This window comes from Mercenaria mercenaria, chromosome 4 (assembly GCF_021730395.1).
Source record: "Mercenaria mercenaria strain notata chromosome 4, MADL_Memer_1, whole genome shotgun sequence".
NCBI lineage: Eukaryota > Metazoa > Mollusca > Bivalvia > Venerida > Veneridae > Mercenaria > Mercenaria mercenaria.
Genome location: NC_069364.1, coordinates 63,230,848 through 63,255,002, shown reverse-complemented (window position 1 = coordinate 63,255,002; position 24,155 = coordinate 63,230,848). Strand labels below are relative to the sequence as shown.

The window sequence follows — 24,155 nt, the reverse complement described above, 5'->3', positions numbered from 1 at the left end:
ACATCATTCTGTATGAAATTTTACCACCATGAGGTAATCTAAGCAATATCAAAATTACAGAAAAATACTGATCAAGCAAGCCAAACGTCTCGAAGATTAAGATCTATCACACATGCGCAATAAAAACATTTCTGCAACTTCCGTCAACACAGCTGTCAAAGAAGTTACGATAAAATATTTGTTGCTTCGTGATGCAGGTCGCTTTAAATGTAAATTGTAATTTCAGAAATATTCTATTTTCTTTATATATTTTACTTAAAAAATAAATATAGTGATTAAAGTGAAGGACTTCCCCAGTCAACTAGTCCTCATTTTTACTGTTTAAAATTAATATGAATTAAGGCACCGCCTAGCATTGGGGATTTATCTTTTATATATCCGCTTAGAAAGAAATATTCAACGCTCAAGAAAGTGAAACTTTGCTCTAAACTGTAGTTTACATTTAGTGTCATCATACCTCTTACAGCGAATATCATACTTTGCAAAATTTACGGACGTCATTCAGCGTTCTCGCACTAGCTTTTAGAATTTTGTTTTGTTTGTTTGCACTCCACGCAGAAACTTGACGGTCTTTACACTTCCTTACTGTTTTAAAAGTGTTTTTCAGTTGCATGTACAGTTTTCATTACGAAAAAGAAGTAAAATAATCATGTTAGCGCGGTTTACGAGTTTCTATGACTGATTCGGGGTGCTCGGATGTTCATAAAGACAACCAGTCAGCGGATTTTACATAAACCGGAACCGGAAAACATCGAAAAAATTGCCTCAGTATATGCAAACAGCAAAGACGAATATCTATATACGGACGTTACCGTCTCGGGGATTTTCATCCCCTATAAGGGAAAAGTAAACAGGTCCCAGACTTCACCTGGATTAAGAGACGTTCTCTCGATCTAAACACTGCCTTTCAAAGGAAAGACTGGATTTACAGGGTTCTCGAAAATGCCGAATCAGTCCCGGTATACGCATTTATTTAGAAGATTGGGAATCACTGGATGCATAAGTTTCTGCAGTGGGATGCAAACTTTAACTCTGTAATTATATTGTTTTCAAACACTGGCATATACACAAGGTTTTACTTGTCAAGTTGAGATCTGAGCAAAGTGGGCAGAGTTACTCCTTTGTCATCAATAGTCGCTTATAGCTAGTCAGTTTTGCCCATTGCATACCTGTCAAGTTTCCAAAATATGAATGAATGAGATTTGTGCGAGTCGTGGCGCGCGACAAATGGAGGTGGGGGCAGGAGGGGTCTTTCCATCTCCCCCCGAAAGAATTTTTTTTTCAAGTATATATGAAAATATGCATTCAGGTGCTTTCTGAGATCATTAATATGAATTCCATGTCCACTCTTTTTTGCCTTGCTTTAACACAGTCTATATGGAAAACACGTGACCTGACTTTTTGCGTTTTTTTTATTTCATGATAGATCTACAAGAAACTTTATTTTTCTAAAAAACGAACAAAATTGATAATGCTAATTTTATAACTGATTTTGTCAGTAAAACTGTTTTGAGTTTTTATTACAGCCGTGATGTCTAAGGACCTAAATGTTTAATACAAACAAAACGTCTCACTGATCTACATATTCTACTTTCGATTTGAAATGTTCTTTCGGTTTGAACCTGCACCGGAAAAACGGTTGTGCATACAACTTACTTCCTGCATAGCTTGCAGAAAGCAAAACTAGGTCCATTGTTTGCTTTTAATTCTAAGTCAAGGAAATTCTAGTTCCCACGCGTTGTTTTATTTGATGAATAATTCTTTTTTTTTTTTTTTGGCATCTTCATGTTTTTTTAGTGTCGGTCAAGGTCAAGTGCACGAATGGTTCTAATACTTTTCCGACAATGCAATGTCCACGAATAGCTTAAATAGTAACCAGTCGGTCAATATCGATGATTTACGTAATTGGCTCGTAGTCATTCGGAAATTAACAGATCAATTTGATTGGTACAATCTTTCTAGGGAAGCTTCGGTTAAAGCAAAACCGGCCAGAACCAGTTTCGGCAGATCTGTTACGTAATCAGTACATTAAAAATGACACTTGACGTGTTTTCTGTTTATTGTTGTCTCATCCTGTCTTAAAATAACGATGCCAAATGGCAAATTAGAGAAAATAAGTGGTCCACAATTTTTTTTGTCTGATTTTTTTAGAAAGCGTGAGAAAATGCTCCAAATTCGTTAAATCGTGATCAGACCTTGAATTCGTGAGAATCACGATTCAAGCATCAGACTTGGCAGGTATGCCATTGCATTAATTACATCCAGAGACATGACGGCATGTGTTACATGTGATTGCCTGGTGTTTGCATAGGTGTCAATCACAGATTAAAAACTGATAGTTTATAAAGTGTTCGAAGTAATTTCGTTTGTTTTCTCACATACTAATATTACTGAGTAATAACGTGGCAGAATTAAAGAACATTTTAGAAAAAGTTATAATTAGTCTTAATTATAATTCTTCAAGTAATTTTAAGATGCTGTTGATATGGTCTAACCGTGATTATTTCTCTGCAATATTACACTTAGTTTCACCGTGGCCCAGTGGTTAAGGCGTCTACCTCAGGAACGGGAGGTCAAAGGTTCGAGCCCCATGGGGAGTATTCGTCCGGGGGATGTTTGTCATGGGACTTGTTCCGAAAAGGCCAGTTCGTGAGCCGCGAGCTAGTTAAATGAATGGTTATTGGCTTCTGTCCACCTGCTGCCTGACACAGTGGTAGGAGTTGGGAGGTAATTGGTACGCACAATAAAGGTGTCTCATAAGCCAAATGGGCTGGCCCTTTTAATAGGGGTGACATTATAATAAACAAGACCTTTACCTTTTAGTTTCGCCTTTTGTAACAATGCCGGGTCAGCAGACATTGTTTAATATAGGGGTAAAAAGAAATAAAAACAATGCAAGCTAATCCTCAGACTCTGAGATCAATAGTGACATGCAAAAAGGAGATGAAATGTACTGTCACAGTGTGCATTATTGTATTCCAGAAAAGACCAAATTTTTTAATGCAGTGTTGTTAATAAATGTATAATAAAGTATTACCTTTTACCTATTGAAACCTGAGCATTGTTTAGGTGAAGTATTGTCACTGAATATCACTTGACTTGTCTGTACAAAAGAGGCCAAAGTTTTGACGAAATGCTTAAGTCTATAACGCTTAAGTCTGTCAGACGGACTACTTAAGAAAGCAACTTTTACAGCTTTGGGAGTCCCAGGACTGCAACTTAAAATTGCTAGTGAGAACCCTGCACTGGATTTCGCTAAAAGTGTTGAAAAACTATGAAATCTTAATTGAAACAATCATTTCATTACAGTTACATTATTAATTTATTGAAACAATTTGTTATTTCAAATAAATTTTAAAAGAAACACTTTTTCATAATGTTTTCTTAAGAACTATAATGCTTAAAATTTCCAAATAATTTGGATTTTGAAAGTTTGATGAAAGAAAGATAATTTTCTAGCTATGAAATAAATTTGCACATTCTAAAATGAGTGTTTTAATAATTCTTTCAGTTTCAATTATTTTCATTGCTTATGCTAATTTGAGACATTTTGTCTTTCAAATGAGAGACAGTGTTTAGATCAAGAGAACATCTCTCAATCCAGGTGAAATCTATGACCTGGTAAAGGAAAATTTTATTTGCTGTTGCCTTGTGAAACAGTGAACACAAGTCCTGTGGCTCTGTGGAGCTTTTGAGTGACACTATTTTAAGAACAATTGAAATCAATTTTACCTTACCCCAATCAGTTTGGTTTGACAACATTGAGTGATAATTACCAAATTGTATATAAGTGGCAGAGCAGTTCCATGTTAAAGTTAGATGTTTGTAAAAAAAAAAATATGTAAAACTTTACAAATTACTGTTTCCTTTTCAGGTAAAATGTTCTTGTGTTACATTTAAATGAAGAGAAACTCGGCAAAAAATGAAGTTGAGAGAAATGGAGCAAAACATGCCAGGCTAGATATAAATTCACAAGTGAGACAAGATGACAACTGCGATGCCAGGGTAAACAGTAGGAAAGAGGGACCAGATAGACAAAACACTGGCTACAGAGAACATGGCGCCCAGTCACTGGAGAGAACAAAATCCTTACAGAGAAGTCAGCTAGTAAATCAGACTAATGGTATACATAGAAGAGTTGCAAGAATAGCTGCAGCGTCTAATCAGGACATTGTTGGACATGGAATAATTCACTTTCATCATCCTTTGATAAATGCTGAACCAAGTTTTACACATAATTCAGTATCAAAACCAACAGACTTCACTGCACTGAGACCTAGATCGAAACCAATTAGTGCTGACAAAACAGATTTTACAGCACTGAGACCCAGATCAAAACCAGTTAGTGCCGATGAACCAGCAGATTTCCCCACACAGAGACCTAGATCAAAACCAATAAGTGCTGAAAAACCAACAGATTTCACAGCACTGAGACCTAGATCAGTACCAAATAGTGCTGGTAAACCAAACAGTGCGATTCCAGCTACAGCTTTTCAACAGTCTAGTAACCTAACACCAGTAAGCCATTTACACAATAGTGTTCCCACCACAAACAAATCATTTGTGAAAGCATCTGCCCTACCACAAGCATCAACAGTCAAAAGCAGCATTGACTCCAAGTCTTCATCTAGACCAAAACCGTTTTCTGTGCCATATTCTACAAACATTGCACACCAAATTGTTTCTTCATCCGTGTCAACAGCAGACATATCCTCAGCACCTCCTTTGAATGTGTTAAATAGAGCTCAAACATTGTTCAGTGTAAGTTCATTAAAAGACAGTACATCAGATCTGATACAGGGTCCGCTAGTGCCGCAATTCCCTCTGTATGATCCCCTGTATATGGGTAGTCCTATAGCTAGTCCATTATTTACAGATGGAGCAACCTCATTCCCATTTACAACTTCAGACTACATAGATCCAGACAGTGTGTACTTAGATCAACTGTTTAGCAGATCACCAAGTGCTCAAGAAAACCATGGATTCACATCAATTCGTTCTGAGAACCACTGTGCACGGACAGACAATGTTCAACCTTTCCCTTTCTCGTCACCGAGACTGTTAAATACTGTTGTAGACCCTGTCAGTGTGAGATCTCAGCAGTATGGTGCAACAGAAACAAAGTCAACGTCTCAAACAAACGGTAGAACAAACTTTGACCCGAAGAAGAAAAGTAATATAAGTGCTTTAGAAAGGTTATCAGCAGTGGTGAATAATTCTTCTAAATCTTCCTCTAGTGCAACAGCTACCTGTTCAAGTCTTTCAAGGGAGGAAACTCTCAAAAATGCGTTATCCAGCACATCTTCGGCATATGCCGCATTGGCGAAGATTGTTCCTGAAAATGGTTCTGGCTCTCTTTCACAAACAAATAGACCCGTTTCCTCAGATCAGAAGCCAGGCTCCAGCAAGGACGACCTTAAGCCACCACCTCATGGCGGTATAAAAAGAGCTGGACCCTATTTGCTTGGTAAATACATTGTAATATATTTGTTATATGAGTTCTCAGTTATATCTGATATTTATAAAGTGCTATAATTAATTTGTTTAGTACTTCTCATCTGATTTTGATGAAGTGTTTCATGTAAGCAGGTAATGGCAAACTCAAATTCTTAATGTTGTTCTATGGTATTGAATTTTGGAATGTTCATGTCATTGGAGATAGGAAGATCATGCATTTCACCATAATATATATACCATACATTATGCAGTATATTATTTTATTCTTCGAAGAAGGAGGGGTATATTGTTTTGCAGATGTCGGTCGATCGGTCTGTATGTAACTGAAGAATGCTTGGGCTTAGGATCATGAAAGTTGATACGGATGTTGGTCATAACCAACAGATGACCCCTATTGATTTTGAGTTCAGTAGGTCAAAGGTCAAGGTCACAGTCAGGGATCATCCTAGGTCAAAATTTTAGGGAGAAGTGACTTCTCCCTCCACAGAATTTAGGGAGAAGTTGAGGAATTTAAGGAGAAGAATCGGCATAGCATTCAGTTTCCTGCCTATATATATATCCGCCTATATATATATCCACTTTCTATGGGTCTAGCTGTAACTTATGAACAGTAATTATTTAAGGAAATTGATTCTTGCATTATCATTTTCATGAATTTCTAAATAAAGTATAAACTTAGCTATGAAAAAGTCGCCTTTAAATTTTTATCAGAAATTTACATGTCCGAAACTCGTAAATTTAACAGGTGCACGATCAAAACCCTTTGAAAGTTTTTATTCATGTTTCGATTCTCGTGCTTTTATAATGCCTGATTTTTGCATCAACTTGTTCAGATTTATGCATTTAATTTATTTATTTATTGATTTTTTCGAAAGTAATACCAAACTCGTAGATAATGGCGATCCTTTTACAATATTTTGTACGGCAGTTCTGACGTCCGCGAAATCATTTTTTATCCATAGTACCCGAGCAATTCATTTACAGAAATTGACCTTAATCATGGTAATTGAAATAATTTTTGAAGTAATCTTTAATAAAATGAAAGAATAATATACAATTGTTGCATAAATGCTCTCGTTAAGTTTATCGGCTTTTTACATGCCGATTGAAAATTTTCAGAATGGCAGCGGCTTACAATATTATTGATTGACACTGTGGGATATAAACACGACGATTGGCTGAAGTTTGACAGGCGAGTAGGCGGGGTTGACTATGGATTTATCGATTATTTAATCTAGAATATGCATCAAGTTTTACAACTTTAAGAAAACAGATAATAACTCGCTGAAAAACTCGGCGATTCGGATTTCGCCCAGAGGCGATAATTAGGTGAAGTGGCCGACTTTAAAGCGACGATATCGCTTAAATCGCCTTGTAGGATGATCCCTGTTAGTGACCCGGAACAGATAAATGGTTTCCAGATGATAACTCAAGAATGCTTGGGCCTACAATCATGAAAGTTGATAGGGAGGTTAGTCATGAGCAGCAGATGACCCCTATTGATTTCGAGGTCAGTAGGTCAAAGGTCAAGGTCACAGTGACCCGGAACAGTTGAACCGTTTCTTAACGATAACTTGAGAAGGCTTGGGCCTAGGATCACAAAACTTGGTAGGGAAGTTGATCATGATCAGCAGATGACCTTTATTGATTTTGAGGTCAGTAGGTCAAAGGTCAAGGTCACAGTGACCCAGAACAGTTAAACAGTTTCCAGATGATAACTCAGAACGCTTGGGCCTAGGACCATGAAAATTGATAAGGAGGTTGGTCAAGGTCACAGTGACCCGAGACAATTAAATCATTTCCTGACGATAATTTGAGAACGCTTGGGCATAGGATCATGAAAGTTGATAGGGAGGTTAATAATGAGCAGCAGATGACCCCTATTGATTTTGAGGTCAAAGGTCAAGGTCACATTGACCCAGCAATTACTGAATGCATCAAGGAGGGCATTTCATATTCTACTGAATGCATCAAGGGGGGGCATTTCGTATTCTACGAGCTCTTATTTACTTTTGACTTCTGGAAGAAAATGATACTATAAAGTATAATTGTGAATTTATACAAGTTTGTATACAGATCCGTGTTGAACATTTTATGCGCAGACTAGTTGTTGTCATAAAAAGAGGATCTTACAAGAGTTTCATTTCATATTCAGATTATTAAAGTTTTAAACAACTTAAATAAAATACGCGGTTGTTGACGATTTCATCATTTTTATTGAAAGTGTTAATAATTAATTGTGGAAAGGCACCAATGTAAGATTCTTTTTATTGCTTACATGTCTTAGCATTTTTGCTGAAACATCGAAACTTCTTCCCTTTACGTACTAAAGACAATCGGTGTCTATACCTAATACAATATCAACATCATAATGTTGAAAAATTGTTGTAATACCAAATATATGGCACAGTTTCATTTTACTCACATTATTTCTGTTTTCATAGGACCAAGAATTGGTACATCCCCAGTGAAAAGTATTGTGCAGTGTTTAGCCAGGAAAGAAGGAACAGACAATTTTTATACACTCAAGGTAGTAATGTAACCTTTGAAGTTGATTGTAAAAGGACTGGACTGGCTAAAAATTATTAATGTTTAAAATTGAAGTTTGGTCATTGTATGAACATTAGAACATAAATATTTGTTTCTAAACTGTTGTAAAAATGCTAAATCAAGAAAAAAAATGTTTGAGTCGGGAATCGAACCTGGGTTGCCTTTGGAATAAAATCTTGCCATCTTAATAATACACCATAGGGGAATTTGTACTTCACAACCGTTTATATAAAGCTTTATAAGTGTTTTATAAGCAAGGCAGTTTACCTTTGATAACCAGTCAAAAAAGCTTTTCAATATTAAATAGAAAAATAAAGCGTGTTTTTCCATGACATATAATTTGCCATTGCCAGACTGCCATTAAGATTCAAAGCCTTCTTAAGTAATATAGCAATAATTTCCTGATGTCTTTAAATTTTCTCTTTTTTTGTTGTCATCATCTTACAATCTTGAGGTCAGTCCCTTTGAACTATACGAATTATAAATTGTCATAAAAACTAATAACTGTAAATTACAGTATAAATTTGTGGTTGCAATAATTGTAAAGATGGAGCAGACCTGTTAACCTTTAGCCTGGTGGCGGCAAGTAATTCTGCCTTTGAGACCAGTGTAGGCAAGATCATGGTCTGCACTGTTTCGCTTTTCAGTCAGTAAATTTTCAGAGAACGCCCCTTTAATAAACAAGTGGTACTGCCCAAATTGAATGATGGAGCAATCCTTTTTAGAAATTTAGCAGGGTAAAGGTTAAAGTGAAGGTGTTTGAATTTCAGATATTGACATTAGAGAACGGAGGACGTGAAAGACAAGATGATCGGCAGGGTAAAATGTTGATTCACACAGAGTACAGTCTACTTTGTCTTCTCCGTCATCAAGATGGCGTCGTACATCATCATGGTCTTTTCAAGGTACTATAGGGATCAATTTATGAATTCCGGTCTTCTTTTCTGTCAGTACAGCTGTGTCAAAACTTTCTTGGGTTATGTAATTTACTCTTCAGTCAAACACCATTTTATAAAAATATAAGAAACTATATATATTTCTCAGCTGTTTTTTGAAATGATTATATGAATTGGTCATAATGCCTTTGTTTGTTATGCGGCTGTCACTTTTTAGCTCACCTGAGCCAAAGGCTCATGGTGAGCTTTTGTGACCGCTCGGTGTCCGTAGTCCGTCGTGCGGTGTGCGTCATGCGTCCGTCAACAACTTTAAAAAAATCTTCTTCTTGAAAACCACTGGGCAGAATTACACCAAACTTCACAGGAATAATCTTTGGGTGGCCCCCTTTCAAAATTATTCAAAGAATTAAATTCATTGCAGAACTCTGGTTGCCATGGCAACCAAACAGAAAATCTTCTTGTCCAAAACCACAAGGCATAGAGTCTTGATATTTGGCATGTGACATCATCTAATGGTCCTCTATGAAGATTGTTCAAATTTTGTCCCTGGGGTGAAAAGAGGCCCCGTCCTGGGGGGTCACAAGTTTTACATAGACTTATATAGGAAAATACTTTAAAAATCTTTTTGCCTAAAACCACAAGACCTAGGCCTTTGATATTTGGTTTGTAGCATTGCCTTGTGGTCCTCTACCAAAATTGTTCAAATTATAACCCTGGGGTGAAAAGAGGCCCAGCCCCGGGGGGTCTCAAGCTTTACATAGACTTATAAAGGAAAAAACTTTAAAAAGCTTCTTGCCTTAAACTGCAAGCCTAGGCTTTTGATATTTTTTGGTATGTTGCATTGCCTTGTGGTCCTCTACTAAAATTGTTCAAATTATGCTCCTGGGGTTAATAGAGGCCAAGCCCTGGGGTTCCCAGGGCTTAAGCTAGACTAAGATTTTAGGGAGAAGTCACTTCTCCCTCAGCTAAGATTAGGGAGAAGTGGCGAGATTTTAGGGAGAAGTGGCGAGATTTTAGCACCATGACATGCAAGTTGAAAAAGGAACTAAATATGCTTAATATAACGTAACTATTTTTAAGTAAATAACAAATTCACTGAAAATGTCAGTGATTCTGTTTTCTTATCATTTTAAACCTTCTGAATCTAATGTGATTTTAAGAACTGCAAATTTAAGTTTTTTTTCACTCTTGCAATGATTGCACAAACCAAGAAAACCCTTTAAATATGAATACAATTAAAAAAAGTTAATTCCATATCAGCAAAAGATAAATCAAGCTCCCAGTGCTTTGCACTCAAAAGTCAGTCACTTTAAATACATGTCAATAGGAAGCAGTGACATCACTATGACATCACACGGAATACATTCTTTGATCTGCTGGTGACTCTTTGATATGCTGGTGTCGGCACACATTAAAAGAAACAGTTGTCAAACAGGTTTAACCCAGTTTCTGATGGCAGATGTCAAAAATTTGCGTAAATTTCAGTTACATTATTTTAGTCACAGAAAGTGTCAGTGATAAAATTGGGGTTTTGAAAAATACGAGTAAAATTAAGTGGATTTAAGGAATTTACTGGAGCTAGTCACGGTAAGATACTTTCTAAAGGTCAAAACTTATGTAATATAAATCCCTACTGCTTTGTTTATCAACAGTCAGTTTACAAAACAAGTGTCATCTTCGCACTTTTCCGTAATCTGAAGTAGTGCCATCGTGTATTCCAGTCAAGTGTCAACAGGCCGATAGCGGATAACTGGAGGAGTGTGGACAAAAAAATCTGGCGACTTGAATTTCGCTTTGATGTGAGATTAGAGCGAAGTGGGGAGCAACAAAGTGACTATTTCGCTCAAGTCGCTCCCTCGCTCAAGCCCTGGGTTCCCAAATTTAACTTAGACTTATATATAGAGAAAAAAAATCTTCTTGTCTGAAAGTTCGAGGCGTAGGCCTTTGATATTTGATATGTAGCATTGCCTAGTGGATTTCTAACAAGATTGTTCAAATTATGCCCCTGGGGTGAAAATACTTAAAAATTATCAGATCATATTTCCTAGACTGTTTAATTATAATTACCTGATGACCACAAGCGATTTGGGGTCACTTGACTGTGACCTTGACCTACTGACCTACTTTCTTGCTTTTTAAAGATACAGCCTTGAAATTTGGATGACATGTACAGTTTTGCACATCGATCTTTAAACGGACTTTTAGTGACCATGAATGTGACCTACTTTCTAATAAATTAGCATTAGTGTGCCATTTTAAACATGTGACTCATATAACTCAGGTGAGCGATTCAGGGTCATCATGACTCTCTTGTTTTTTGGTGTTGTTAGGAACATGTAATATGTCAATTTCTTGTGAAACCCTTTTGTTGATACCCATTTTCTCACATAATACTAAATAGTCAAAGATTTTAATATTGATTAACATATTAAATTGATGAATCCATTGTTTTTAATTTCTTCCCTTTATGGCTTGAACTGTGTAAGTTCATGTGCAATATAGAAAGTATTGTTTCTCTAACCACGATATTAGTCTGACATCTATCTGAATAGCTGCTTCATCTGTTTGTAACTTAAAAGCCTTCCTAATTGAATGGATATTAATTTTAGTATTACTTTTTTATGGCCTCCAAAATTATTGAAGCACTGACATGTATATACCATCTATTTCCTAACTGACAATTCCCCTGTATAAATGCCAACCCACTCCAATAAAAAACAACTAAAAAAACTTCCTTTCTTTGTGAGTAACTTTATGTCTTCAGTGAATACCAGCACTATGGTTGTGCGGTATTTGTTATTATTCATTCACTGGAAGTTTGATTTATCGTTTTTATTTGCTGGAAAAAATGTAAGAAAATAAAAAAAATTAATGGCCGCAATAAAGCCCCCCTTTTGTAAAATGTAATGCTCCTTAGAAAATTAACAAAAAAATATAGGTATCTGTTATTGAACGCCATGTAGTTGAGCTGTATTTTAATACTGTAGGATGAAGCATGGGAGGAGAGGGAGACAGAATCAGGTAACAAACCAGAGTACACGGGTGGACGGAGGAAGAGACTGTGTCTGGTCCTCGACTGTTTGATTCCACATAACTTCAGTGATCAAAACAGCGATCTAATCAACCTTCAACACTACGTCATCAAGGAGAAAAAACTGTCCGAGAAAGAAGCCATTGTTATCTTCTTTGATATTGTGCGAGTTGTTGAATGCTTACATAAGGTATCAGTATAGCTCTATTCTGGTACATGTAACAGAGTATAAAATATAGCTATTTTGCTCGATTTTTATGCCCCAACCCCCTCCCATGAGTGGTGGGGGCATATAGATTTGCTCTTGTTTGTCCGTCCGAAGTTCGTGACGTACCTAGCTCAAAAAGTATTTGATATAAATTCATGAAACCTTGCATGAGTCTTTATCATGATATGAACTTGCGCACCTTCTATTTTTCATCTGGATCCCCTCCCTATTTTCAGAGTTATGGCCCCTGAAATAGTAAAAAATGCACATTTTCACCTTGTGACACGCCTAGCTCAGAAAGTGTTTCATATAAATTGATGAAACTTTGCATGAGTGTTTATGGTAATAGGAACTTGCCCACTTTCTATTTTATGTCTGGCTCCGCCCCCTATTTTCAGAGTTATGGCCCCTGAAATAGTAAAAAATGCACATTTTCACCTTGTGACACGCCTAGCTCAAAAAGTATTTGATATAGATTCATGAAACCTTGCATGAGTCTTAATCATGATATGAACTTGCACACCTCCTATTTTTCATTTGGGTCCATCACCTATTTTTAGAGTTATGGCCCCTGAAATAGTAAAAAATGCACATTTTCACCTTGTGACATGCCTAGCTCAAAAAGTATTTCATATAGATTGATTAAATCTTGCATGAGTCTTTATCATGATATGAACTTGCACACCTCCTATTTTTTTGTTGACTCTGCCCCAAATTTTCAGAGTTACGGCCCCTGAAATAGTCAAAAATGCACATTTTCACCCTGTGACACGCCTAGCTCAAAAAGTATTTGATATAGATTCATGAAACCTTGCATAAGTCTTAATCATGATATGAACTTGCGCATCTCCTATGTTTCATTTTGGTCTGTCCCCTATTTTCAGAGTTATGGCCCCTGAAATAGTCAAAAATGCACATTTTCACCCTGTGACACGCCTAGCTCAAAAAGTATTTGATATAGATTTATGAAACCTTGCATAAGTCTTAATCATGATATGAACTTGCGCATCTCCTATGTTTCATTTTGGTCTGTCCCCTATTTTCAGAGTTATGGCCCCTGAAATAGTAAAAAAAAATGCACATTTCATCTAATTATGTGCCAAGCTCAAAAAGTATTTGATGTAAATTCATGAAACCTTACTTGAGTCTTTATCATGGTGTGACCTTGCACACTTGGCATTCTTCTTGAGAATCTTAGAGCTTATTACAGAGTTACAGCCCTTGAAATAGCCATAATAGTAGATTTTTTGTTTGTGATGCTCATACCTCAAAAAGTATATGGCCTAGAATAATGAATCCTTTTCATAAAATGTTTGTTGAGGCTATACCCAATTAAGACTGCAAACATTTGAATTATTTCCCCTTATTTGTGACAAAGGTACTGGTGGAGGGCACACCCTATGTCCTACAGACACATTCTAGTTTTGTCAATTCTGTGGATTGTGTTAAATATTTTCATGGGCAAGAAATTACATTTTTTCAGTGAAAACAACTTTTTTTCAAGAAGGAATTTATGGATTTCTATTAAGTAAAAGGGGTATTTTATCTGTAGGGATTGAATTTTATTTGCTTACAAATTTACGAAGTCTTTGAAAAGTAGTCCGAAAAAAATGATACTGATTTTACAGCTACTAAGTAATTTCAATGTAAATTTTGGAAAACTGAAGTTAAATATACTTTAGATTTAGATTTAGACATTAGATGAATGGTTAATATACTATTTCAACTAGATTACTGATTTTGTTTCCATGATCTTGGCTTGTATTAGTGGTTTCTGTTTCAATAATTTGTGCATACAACATTTAGTTACAATTTCTGGTAAATAAAATTTTGATACTGCATTTCATTAAGGCTTCTTTTAAGCCATAGCACTTCTAACATATGCCTCTGCACTGATGAAATACTACAGAACAAAGATCACTATTACATTTGTTTGGTGATCACCGTCTTACTTATGAATTTGTATTTTACAGAAAAATATAGTACACAGAGATCTGAAGTTGGGTAACATGGTCTTAAATAAGCGCAGTCGTAGAATCACAATTACCAACTTCTGTCTCGGCAAACATTTGGTCAGTGAGAATGATTTACTTTTAGACCAGAGAGGAAGCCCTGCATATATCAGTCCTGATGTACTCAGTGGTAAGTTCAGTATATATCAGTTCTAATATACTTAGTGGTAAGTTCAGCATATCTCAGTCCTGGTGTACTCAGTGGTAAATTCTGCATATATCAGTCTTGATGTACTCTGTGGTAAGTTCTGCATATATCAGTCCTGATGTACTCAGTGGTAAGTTCTGCATATATCAGTCCTGGTGTACTCAGTGGTAAGTTCTGCATATATCAGTCCTGGTGTACTCAGTGGTAAATTCTGCATATATCAGTCCTGGTGTACTCAGTGGTAAGTTCTGCCTATATCAGTCCTGATGTACTCAGTGGTAAATTCTGCATATATCAGTCCTGGTGTACTCAGTGGTAAGTTCTGCATATATCAGTCCTGGTGTACTCAGTGGTAAGTTCTGCATATATCAGTATATATCAGTCCTGATGTACTCAGTGGTAAGTTCTGCATATATCAGTCCTGATGTACTCAGTGGTAAGTTCTACATATATCAGTCCTGATATACTCAGTGGTAAGTTCTGCATATATCAGTCCTGGTGTACTCAGTGGTAAATTCTGCATATATCAGTCCTGGTGTACTCAGTGGTAAGTTCTGCCTATATCAGTCCTGATGTACTCAGTGGTAAATTCTGCATATATCAGTCCTGGTGTACTCAGTGGTAAGTTCTGCATATATCAGTCCTGGTGTACTCAGTGGTAAGTTCTGCATATATCAGTATATATCAGTCCTGATGTACTCAGTGGTAAGTTCTGCATATATCAGTCCTGATGTACTCAGTGGTAAGTTCTACATATATCAGTCCTGATATACTCAGTGGTAAGTTCAGCATATATCAGTCCTGGTGTACTCAGTGGTAAGTTCTGCATATATCAGTATATATCAGTCCTGGTGTACTCAGTGGTAAGTTCTGCCTATATCAGTCCTGATGTACTCAGTGGTAAATTCTGCATATATCAGTCCTGGTGTACTCAGTGGTAAGTTCTGCATATATCAGTCCTGGTGTACTCAGTGGTAAGTTCTGCATATATCAGTCCTGGTGTACTCAGTGGTAAGTTCTGCATATATCAGTATATATCAGTCCTGATGTACTCAGTGGTAAGTTCTGCATATATCAGTCCTGATGTACTCAGTGGTAAGTTCTACATATATCAGTCCTGATATACTCAGTGGTAAGTTCAGCATATATCAGTCCTGGTGTACTCAGTGGTAAGTTCTGCATATATCAGTATATATCAGTCCTGATGTACTCAGTAGTAAGTTCTGCATATATCAGTCCTGATGTACTCAGTGGTAAGTTCTACATATATCAGTCCTGATGTACTCAGTGGTAAGTTCTGCATATATCAGTTCTGATGTACTCAGTGTTAAGTTAGGCATATATCAGTTCTGATGTTCTCAGCGGTAAGTTCAGCATATATCAGTCCTGGTGTACTCAATGGTGAGTTTGGCTTATATCAGTGGTAAGGCATCATTCTTGACTATTCAAAGAAAGAAGGGACAAATATTTTACATCCACATCTATTATTGTACCCCCCGACAACAAAGTTGAAAGGGGGGGTATACTGCTTTCAGGTTGTCTGTCTGTCCGTCTGTCCGTAGACGCAATCCTGTGCACACCATCTCTCCTTATCCCCTTGACAGAATTTAATGAAACTTCACACAAGTGATCAGTAACAACAGCAGTTGTGCATGGGGCATGTTAGGTTCTTTTAGAAAAAAAATTTGCAGAGTTATGGGACTTTGTTTTTTTGTTACTATACTATATACATAGACACAATCTTGTGCGAACCATCTCTCCTCATCCCCTTGACACAATTTAATGAAACTTCACACAAGTGATCAGTAACAACAGTAGTTGTGCATGGGGCATGTTAGGTTCTTTTAGAAAAATAATTTGCAGAGTTATAGGACTTTGTTTTTTTGTTACTATACTATATACATAGACACAATCTTGTGCGCAGCATCTCTCCACATCCCCTTGACACAATTTAATGAAACTTCACACAAGTGATCAGTAACAACAGTAGTTGTGCATGGGGCATGTTAGGTTCTTTCAGAAATTTTTTTTGCAGAGTTATGGGACTTTGTTTTTTTGTTACTATACTATATACATAGACACAATCTTGTGCGCAGCATCTCTCCTCATCCCCTTGACACAATTTAATGAAACTTCACACAAGTGATCAGTAACAACAGCAGTTGTGCATGGGGCATGTTAGGTTCTTTCAGAATTTTTTTTTGCAGAGTTATGGGACTTTGTTTTTTTGTTACTATACTATATACATAGACACAATCTTGTGCGCAGCATCTCTCCTCATCCCCTTGACACAATTTAATGAAACTTAACATAAGTGATCAGTAACAACAGTAGTTGTGCATGGGGCATGTTAGGTTCTTTCAGCGACAAAAATTGCAGAGTTATGGGACTTTGTTTCTTGTTAACATACTATGTACATACAGTCTGCATATGCAATCTTGTGCGTGCCTAATCTACCAAACCCTTGCACACAATTTAATGAAACTTCACACAAGTGATACCAACCCTAGTTGTGCATGGTGCATGTTACGTTCTTTTAGATAAATATTCTGTATTGTTATGGGACTTTGTTTTTTGTTGCTATACTGTATACATACAGTCTATATACATACAGTCCACATAATTATGCAATCTTGTGTACGTCAAATTGCAGTGTACTGTGTCAGTGCATGCGGGGGGTACATTCATCACCTTTAGTGATAGCTCTAGTTTTCTATTAATGTTTTGGGATATAAGTTTAACAATGTTACATGAATTGTAGAGAGCATTCCTTCAAGCCTATGCTTAGTGTTTATTTCCATTATTCCATTAAATTTTACTTGTGGAAACTATTGCCTAATTCCTTGTTCATGGGATTTGAAAGATATGACTCTAGGCTATCGTTATAATCTGTCAACTAATTATTGTAGGTTTAAACAGAATTGTCAAAATTTTCATATAATCTGGAGAAAATTTTCTGGTGATTCATACATTTTTGAGAAAAACTCCTGTATTTTTTGTGGGGTGGGAAAGAGAGGAGTGGTGGGGGGGGGGGGGGGTAATTCATGTATTCCCAGATTTTTGAGAAAGATTATTGTTTTTAGAAGGTGTATGTTTCAGAAAAAGATCCTATATTTTTTAGAAAAATTCATAAAGTCCTATAGTTTTGAGAATTTCTTTTTCTGTTTCTTCCTTTTTCAATAAAAAAAAGTTTGTATTTCTTTATCCCGGGTGAATTAGAGGATGGACTTTAACGCTATTATATTTTCTTTTTTTAGACACAGATTTCAGTCCTTTCTTCATTGCAGTATATATTCATTTTGAAAATATCATTTCAGCCTTATAATGTATATCCTTCATTATTTTCAGGTTCTCCATATTTAGGTAAACCAAGTGATATGTGGGCATTAGGTGTTGTTCTGTTCACTATGTTGTATGGGCAGTTTCCGTTCTATGATAGTGTACCACAGGAACTATTCAGAAAGATAAAAGCTGCTGACTTTAAAATACCAAAGTAAGTAAAAGCCTCAGCATTATAGGCAGTTATATACAGTATTACCTGTAAGTCCCATACCAGTATGTTACCCGAGGGGACTTACTGACCAAAAAAATGTGGATCTTGCAATAACTTAAGAACTACAAGATATTTTTCAATTATCATAGGTACATAGGTAAAGGAGCAATTTAGAGAATAAGCTCATCTGTTGATATTGTTACTATATTTAAAATGGTTGCCACAAATAGTTAAAAAAAAAGACAGAGAAAAAGTGGATCCTGCATTAACTTAGAAAGAGCAGTAGGTTTCTTTAATAGAACTAGGTTTATAGACAGTAGGCAGAAGACTATACATGTTATTTTATTTGTCTGTTTTTCTGTCTATCGGTCACAAACAGCTGATCCTGCGATACCTTTAGAAGTACATGATATAGTCTTCTTAAAATATGGTACATAGTGAATGTAACATAGTTACAGGGAAATATTAACAACATGCACCTCCTTTTATTAAGCAGCTTTACCAAGAAATGTGGTTGCTATGGCAGCACAAAGTTTACATATTTTATTACAACTGTTCATGATCATCTGGTAGCGGTCTTCTATTGCTGGACAACAGTCCTGTTTAAATTACTTTCATATAATAGACCTATAAGCCTGTCTCATTTGCCACCTAAGAAGAGGTTCCATTGACAAATAGTCTCTACTAACTTCTATTTAGCTCAGTGATTCAAAGTTACAGACAGTATAGAATTTGTATATTAAGTTGACATTGACTGTAAAAAGTACTAAATCTTATTGTTACATTGCCACACCTTTGATTCCACTTCCCATTTTCTTGTATATTAGTGTTATTTTTTTACAGTGACATGAGAGTGTCAGAGAACACCAAGTCGGTTGTGAAGAAGTTGTTGCTGATGAACCCGTACCATCGTCTGACAGCATCACAAGTCCTCGACTCCCTTACCTCCATTATAGCTACTTGGTACTGTATAGTGTTATATTTCATTTCTTGCTTGTATTATAATGTTTTGTCTTACTATTGGTTAATGGATAGTAAATGAATGGACTGATTTACAGTGAATCATGACTTAACCCTTATCCTGCTAAATTTCTATAATGAACTTGTCCATCTTTCAATTTGAACAGTACTATTAACTGTTCAAAGAGTTGCTTTCTAAAAAGTTACTGACTGAATGGCGAACAGGGCAGATATGATTTGACTGCACGGATGTGCAGGCTGATCATGATCTACACTGGTCACAAAGGCAGAATCAGTCGTGCCCAGCATGATAAGGGTTAAATGGTTAATGGCACTATCAGCAATAAAGTTTGTTTAGGAGTTCCAATGTAATTACATTGCCAAAAAAAATAAGATTGATCAGTTGTAATACATCCATTCCATTGACAGAGTAGCTTTTCTTTTCATTTCAGATATTTTCATTTTACAAAACTATAAAAAAAAAAAACTGATCAGTCCTGGGCTGTATATTGAAAATAAGCAAAATACCAAAGTAATCATGATTAACCTTTAGCCTGCTGGGGGCAAGTGATTCTGCCTTCTTTGCAACCAGTGCAGACCAAGATGAGCCTGCACAGATGTTCATGGTCTGCACTGTTCGCTCTTCAGTCAGTAAATTTTCAGTAAACACCCCTTTGAATAATAAATGGTATTGCCCAAATTGAATGTTGGACCAGTCCATTTTAGAAATTTAGCAGGCTAAGGGTTAAGGATCAGTTTTTTTTGTGCTGACTTATCATTCTAGAAAATTTGACTGATGCCAAACTCTCATTGCACTTATTTTATTGTTGAATCATTAAGATGCTGCAGTTATATATTCTTGAATATCATGTGAAATGAAATCATTTATTATGTATTGGGCCATTACATTTCATGCACTATATATAAGCATTAAACCAAGTACTTTTCTTATGCATTATGTTAAAAAAATAACTTTATTGTAATCCTTTGATAATTTTGGTGTATATATTAACTGTGACAGTTCATTTTTCAGGAGAGCAATGTCAGCTCCTGTAGGAACATTGCAAGTTGTCCCAGATATAGATGATGATAAGGAGGAGAAAAAAGAACCAACCCCTTCCTCGAAACCCACACATACTCACCCCCAGTTACAGCTACAGGCAGCCAAGAGACTGGCTGACACAGAGTTCAAGGTCAGTCAAGGTCAGATGACACCTGTGTTGATGATGTCACCAAGGATTGCCCTAGCAAGAAGGCGGGGCCAGCCAAGTTTACAGCCACCTATCCAGCAGATGAATGTGGATGCCCAGCCCTTGTCACAAGCTGAGATCCAGGCACACCGACAGATAATGCATGTACAGAGACAGATGTCCACTCAACAATGAACCTTTCTTTTTTCAAAATTTATACATGTAATAGATATTTGTCTGTCTTAGTTTAAATATTGGCATTTACATTTAAGAACTATGGGTTAATGGTACTTTTGCATATCACCATTGACTCTGTTGTCCTGATATGTCAGATATTCTGAAAGATAATTGAAATGATGAAAATTGTAGTGCTCCAGGCATCTTGCTACATCTTTCTTTAACCAAGCATAGCAGTTATTTTAATTCAGCCCTTCACAATGAGTAGTTTTATACTACCAGATGAAAGGCCATAAAAATGTGAGTGGTCTTGTCTGGTGAAATTAAATACTTCACGGTATGACTGGTCATGAATTAAGGGGCCATGTTCTAAATTGACACTGCTCTTAGATTGATAAAACCAAACATTTTTGTGTACTGATCTGTGTAGTATTACATGTATATGGTTTTTTTTTTTGGAATGTAGAATTTTTGTTTCATATGTAGTTTATGACTTTTTTCATTTGCATGAATTTTTTATATCTTTTGTGATATTTTTTTTGTAGTCTTTTGATAAAATCAGAAATGAAAATCATTGAAAAATTTGTAATTGTAGGAAAGACTTTTCACTATGAAAACAGTAACAGTTCTCTATGTTAGAAAACATGTTTAGTTTTACTGTAAAATTAGATGATTCTTTAAGGTTAAAATGTTGCTGTATTTAAAACAAGTTAGTTTGCATGGCAGCAAATCTGTGATATATGACCAGCTTGTGAAGCCCCCAAGACTGTTTATAATTTGGATAACAGTTTCGTATTTATTTTCCTGAAACAGCAAAATAGATTCCTTGTTCGAATATCTAATTTTACAGTATGTAGAAATAGTTATCTTGACAATATTGTGAATATTACAATCACATTTGATAGTTACCTCAAAAATATTTGAATGTTACAGTTGTGTTTGTTAGTTACCTTGACATTATAGTCAACATAGTACATGCAACCACCTGTATTAAATGACTTTTCTATTAAATGGCCACTTAAACATTTTTATGATATAAATACATCACATCAAACAACTTTTTCATTATGCGACCAGTCACTACTTGAAACCGGCCCTAGCAGGTAAAATTATCTGCATAAGTATCTATTAACCTTTAGCCTGCTGGCGGCAGGCGAGTTTACCTTTGCGACCAGTGCAGACCAAGATCACCTCGTGCGGGCTGATCATGGTCTGCACTGTTCACTATTCAGTCAATAAATTTTCATTGAACAGCCCTTCGAATAATAAATGGTACTGCTCAAATTGAATGATGGACCAGTCCATTTTAGAAATTTAGCAGGCTAAAGGTTAAACAACCGTATACAAATTTTTCGAAGCTGTCTACTTAACAGGTGGATTTTCACATAATCACTTGTATGTAATTAATCTTTCTAACAGTCAAGCAAATCAACATTTTTAACAGTCAGTTAATTGGGAAAAGTATTTATCCATATCAAAACAAATTTTAAACAATATTTGAGCCGTGCCATGAGAAAACCAACATAGTGGGTTTGCGACCAGCATGGATCCAGACCAGCCTGCGCATCCGCGCAGTCTGGTCAGGCTCTATGCTGTTCGCTTTTAAAGCCTATTGGAATTGGAGAAACTGTTAGCGAACAGCATGGATCCTGACCAGACTGCACGGATGCGCAGGCTGGTCTGGATCCATGCTGGTCGCACAGCCACTATGTTGGTTTTCTCATGGCATGGCTCATTTATAGTTTTGTGTGCATGGTATATCATGAGTTCAGCATGTTACTTACCCCGGTATTCTGAAGTTAGAAAAATCTGTTAGACCGTTCTATTCAGAGACCACTTTTTTTACTGTCCCATGTATGGTCTCCAAATACAATGTCTGCTGTATTGTAAATGTTACATTTGAGTTTGATAGTTATCTCCACAATACTGTGAATGTAATATGTGTGTTTGATAGTTACCTTAATAGTATTGTGAATGTAACGTTCAAGCTTGATAGTCATCTTTACAATATTGTGAATGTTACATCTAAGTCTAATAGTTACCTTGACAATATTTTGATTGTTACATTAGAGTCTGTCTGTAATTTACTGTAATTTTCAGCCATTGGTGAACTGATTTTATATAAATGGAAGAATAGTATCTTTGGGCCTGTGTTCCAGGTTTTAAGTCTGAAATTTAGACTTAGACATCAAAATGTATTTTTCCGTCAGTGACAGTCGTACCAGAGGTATGTTTCAAGAACTCTAAGAAATAAATTGAGAGGATTTGCCTGTATTTGATTGACTGATTGATGTATTATAGTAAATTATTTGTTTTTGTTGATACGCTTCTTTGGGCATTCATTATTCTACACATTGCATTATGTAACATTTACGTAATTATGAAACACTTTTCCTATATTACATAATTATTAATGATAAACACTTTATTCCTTGATTATATAATCTTCCATTCATTTCATTATAAACTCATTATAACCTACCATTTTCAGACTGCAAATTTGCATTATTATTGCCTGTTTTCGTAAAACAGGACACACTGTTATCACTCTTGATAGAGGTTGCAGCAAGTCATACGATACCTTAAATATCTAATCAGAACAAGAGTGCTGACCTATCACAGCATATATCCGTCACAGCAAATTGATTTAAATTACTCTACTGAATTGCTGTGATTTATATTATCTTTGAGAATAATTAAATCTGTATGGTGTCTTGTCAAAACCTGTTCAGAATTTTCATGATATTATTTAACATTTATGTTGTTACAAAACACAAAAACAAAGACTTATATGTGATGATAGCTGAATGCAAATTGTAGAAACTCGAAAAGAACTGTCAACCATCTAACACTCTTTCCTAGAATTTCAGTATTCCATATGAGTTTTATTTTAATGTTAAGTACTTTCTCTACAGTTTATTGTTATAAAAGAGTAAAAAAAGCATAGATTTTTATTTTGTATCAAACTTAAATATACTACAGAGACATTTTGTGTTACCCACATTGAAAACACTGTGTGTAAACAAGAATAAACATGCTTGTATAACATATGTAAAGCAATACCAGTGCAGTGTAGACACCAAGGCTTTACTTATTTTAGTGTGTGATGCAGTGTGTCTTTCTTTTAATTTAGCTACTTAAGCCAAGATTGATTGTACAGAAATACAAAAATTGGTGCATTCATTTTGTTTTTGCTAGATACTGTACTTAATATACTTGTATCCCGTAAATATGACATAGGCTTGAAGATAACACTCATTTAGATATTATTTCCATATACAATTTTATAATTTTTTGTCTGTATCTTGATGGAATGGAGAAGTCTTAAATAAAATTGTTGCTCCTTAAATAGATGTTACCATGGAATTCTGGTATGATCATGTCTCTTATCTAATCTTCATTATAATACAATTTGCTTGTTGTTGTTGTTTTTTACACAGCACTTTAGTGTATCAGTCCTTGGTTTGAAGTGAGATTGGAGCCAAGTCTCAAAATGCATGTTTGTCATTGGTCAGTTTAAAAAATGGGCCCAGAAACAACCAGTCAGAAGCTGGACAATTGAGACTGGTGTTCGTATTTAATTTTATAACCTTGAATCCTGCAGTTTCTTGAAGTTCATCTATGCTTATTCCTTTAACTGTAAGACAAAAAGTTAAAGTTCGTGTATTGAGTGCTTAAATGTACAGATATGAAGAAAGAATAGAAAGTAGGTAATTTGTTTTAAAAAAAATTGACAGAAGTATAAGGATGATTTCTATAGCACCTTGAATTAAGCATACTAAAATATATTACGTATATTCAGCAGGAGATTGTTATTTTTCCTTCCATTGTTCTGTTTTTACTTTCATGGCATCAGTGTATTGGAACATATTGCTTTCTGGAATAATGGCATTACTTGAAACTAGGATTCTTTCACCAAATATAATATTTAAATCATTTCTTACTTAATCATGATTTGTAAATTGTATTGATAGATGATTTTGCCATATTGTTACAGAATGTTTAAAAGGAAATAAAACTTTTCTAAAGTCTA

At 35.6% G+C, this 24,155-nt stretch overlaps 1 protein-coding gene across 2 annotated transcripts; it reads left to right on the top strand.

The window, feature by feature from the left end:
• Positions 1 to 105: 105 nt before the first annotated feature.
• On the top strand, positions 106 to 24,155 carry LOC123551933 (uncharacterized). 2 transcript variants are annotated; one of them, XM_045341240.2, is made up of 9 exons: positions 106 to 209; positions 3,875 to 5,467; positions 7,902 to 7,987; positions 8,778 to 8,912; positions 11,891 to 12,124; positions 14,116 to 14,284; positions 17,651 to 17,795; positions 18,639 to 18,758; positions 19,789 to 24,155. In XM_045341240.2, exons 2-9 carry the CDS (start codon positions 3,901 to 3,903, stop codon positions 20,138 to 20,140), a joined length of 2,808 nt encoding a protein of 935 aa, XP_045197175.2. In that variant the 5' UTR covers positions 106 to 209; positions 3,875 to 3,900; the 3' UTR covers positions 20,141 to 24,155. The 2 variants fall into 2 exon arrangements, with proteins under 2 accessions (XP_045197175.2, XP_045197176.2); XM_045341241.2 differs by having other exon boundaries at positions 108 to 216.

Coding starts and splice junctions, on each gene's coding strand:
- LOC123551933 (XM_045341240.2), top strand. CDS start 3,901: ATGAAGAGAAACTCGGCAAAAAATGAAGTTGAGAGAAATGGAGCAAAA. Junction 7,988..8,777: donor ACAATTTTTATACACTCAAG/GTAGTAATGTAA, acceptor TTTGAATTTCAG/ATATTGACATTAGAGAACGG. Junction 18,759..19,788: donor ACCTCCATTATAGCTACTTG/GTACTGTATAGT, acceptor TTCATTTTTCAG/GAGAGCAATGTCAGCTCCTG.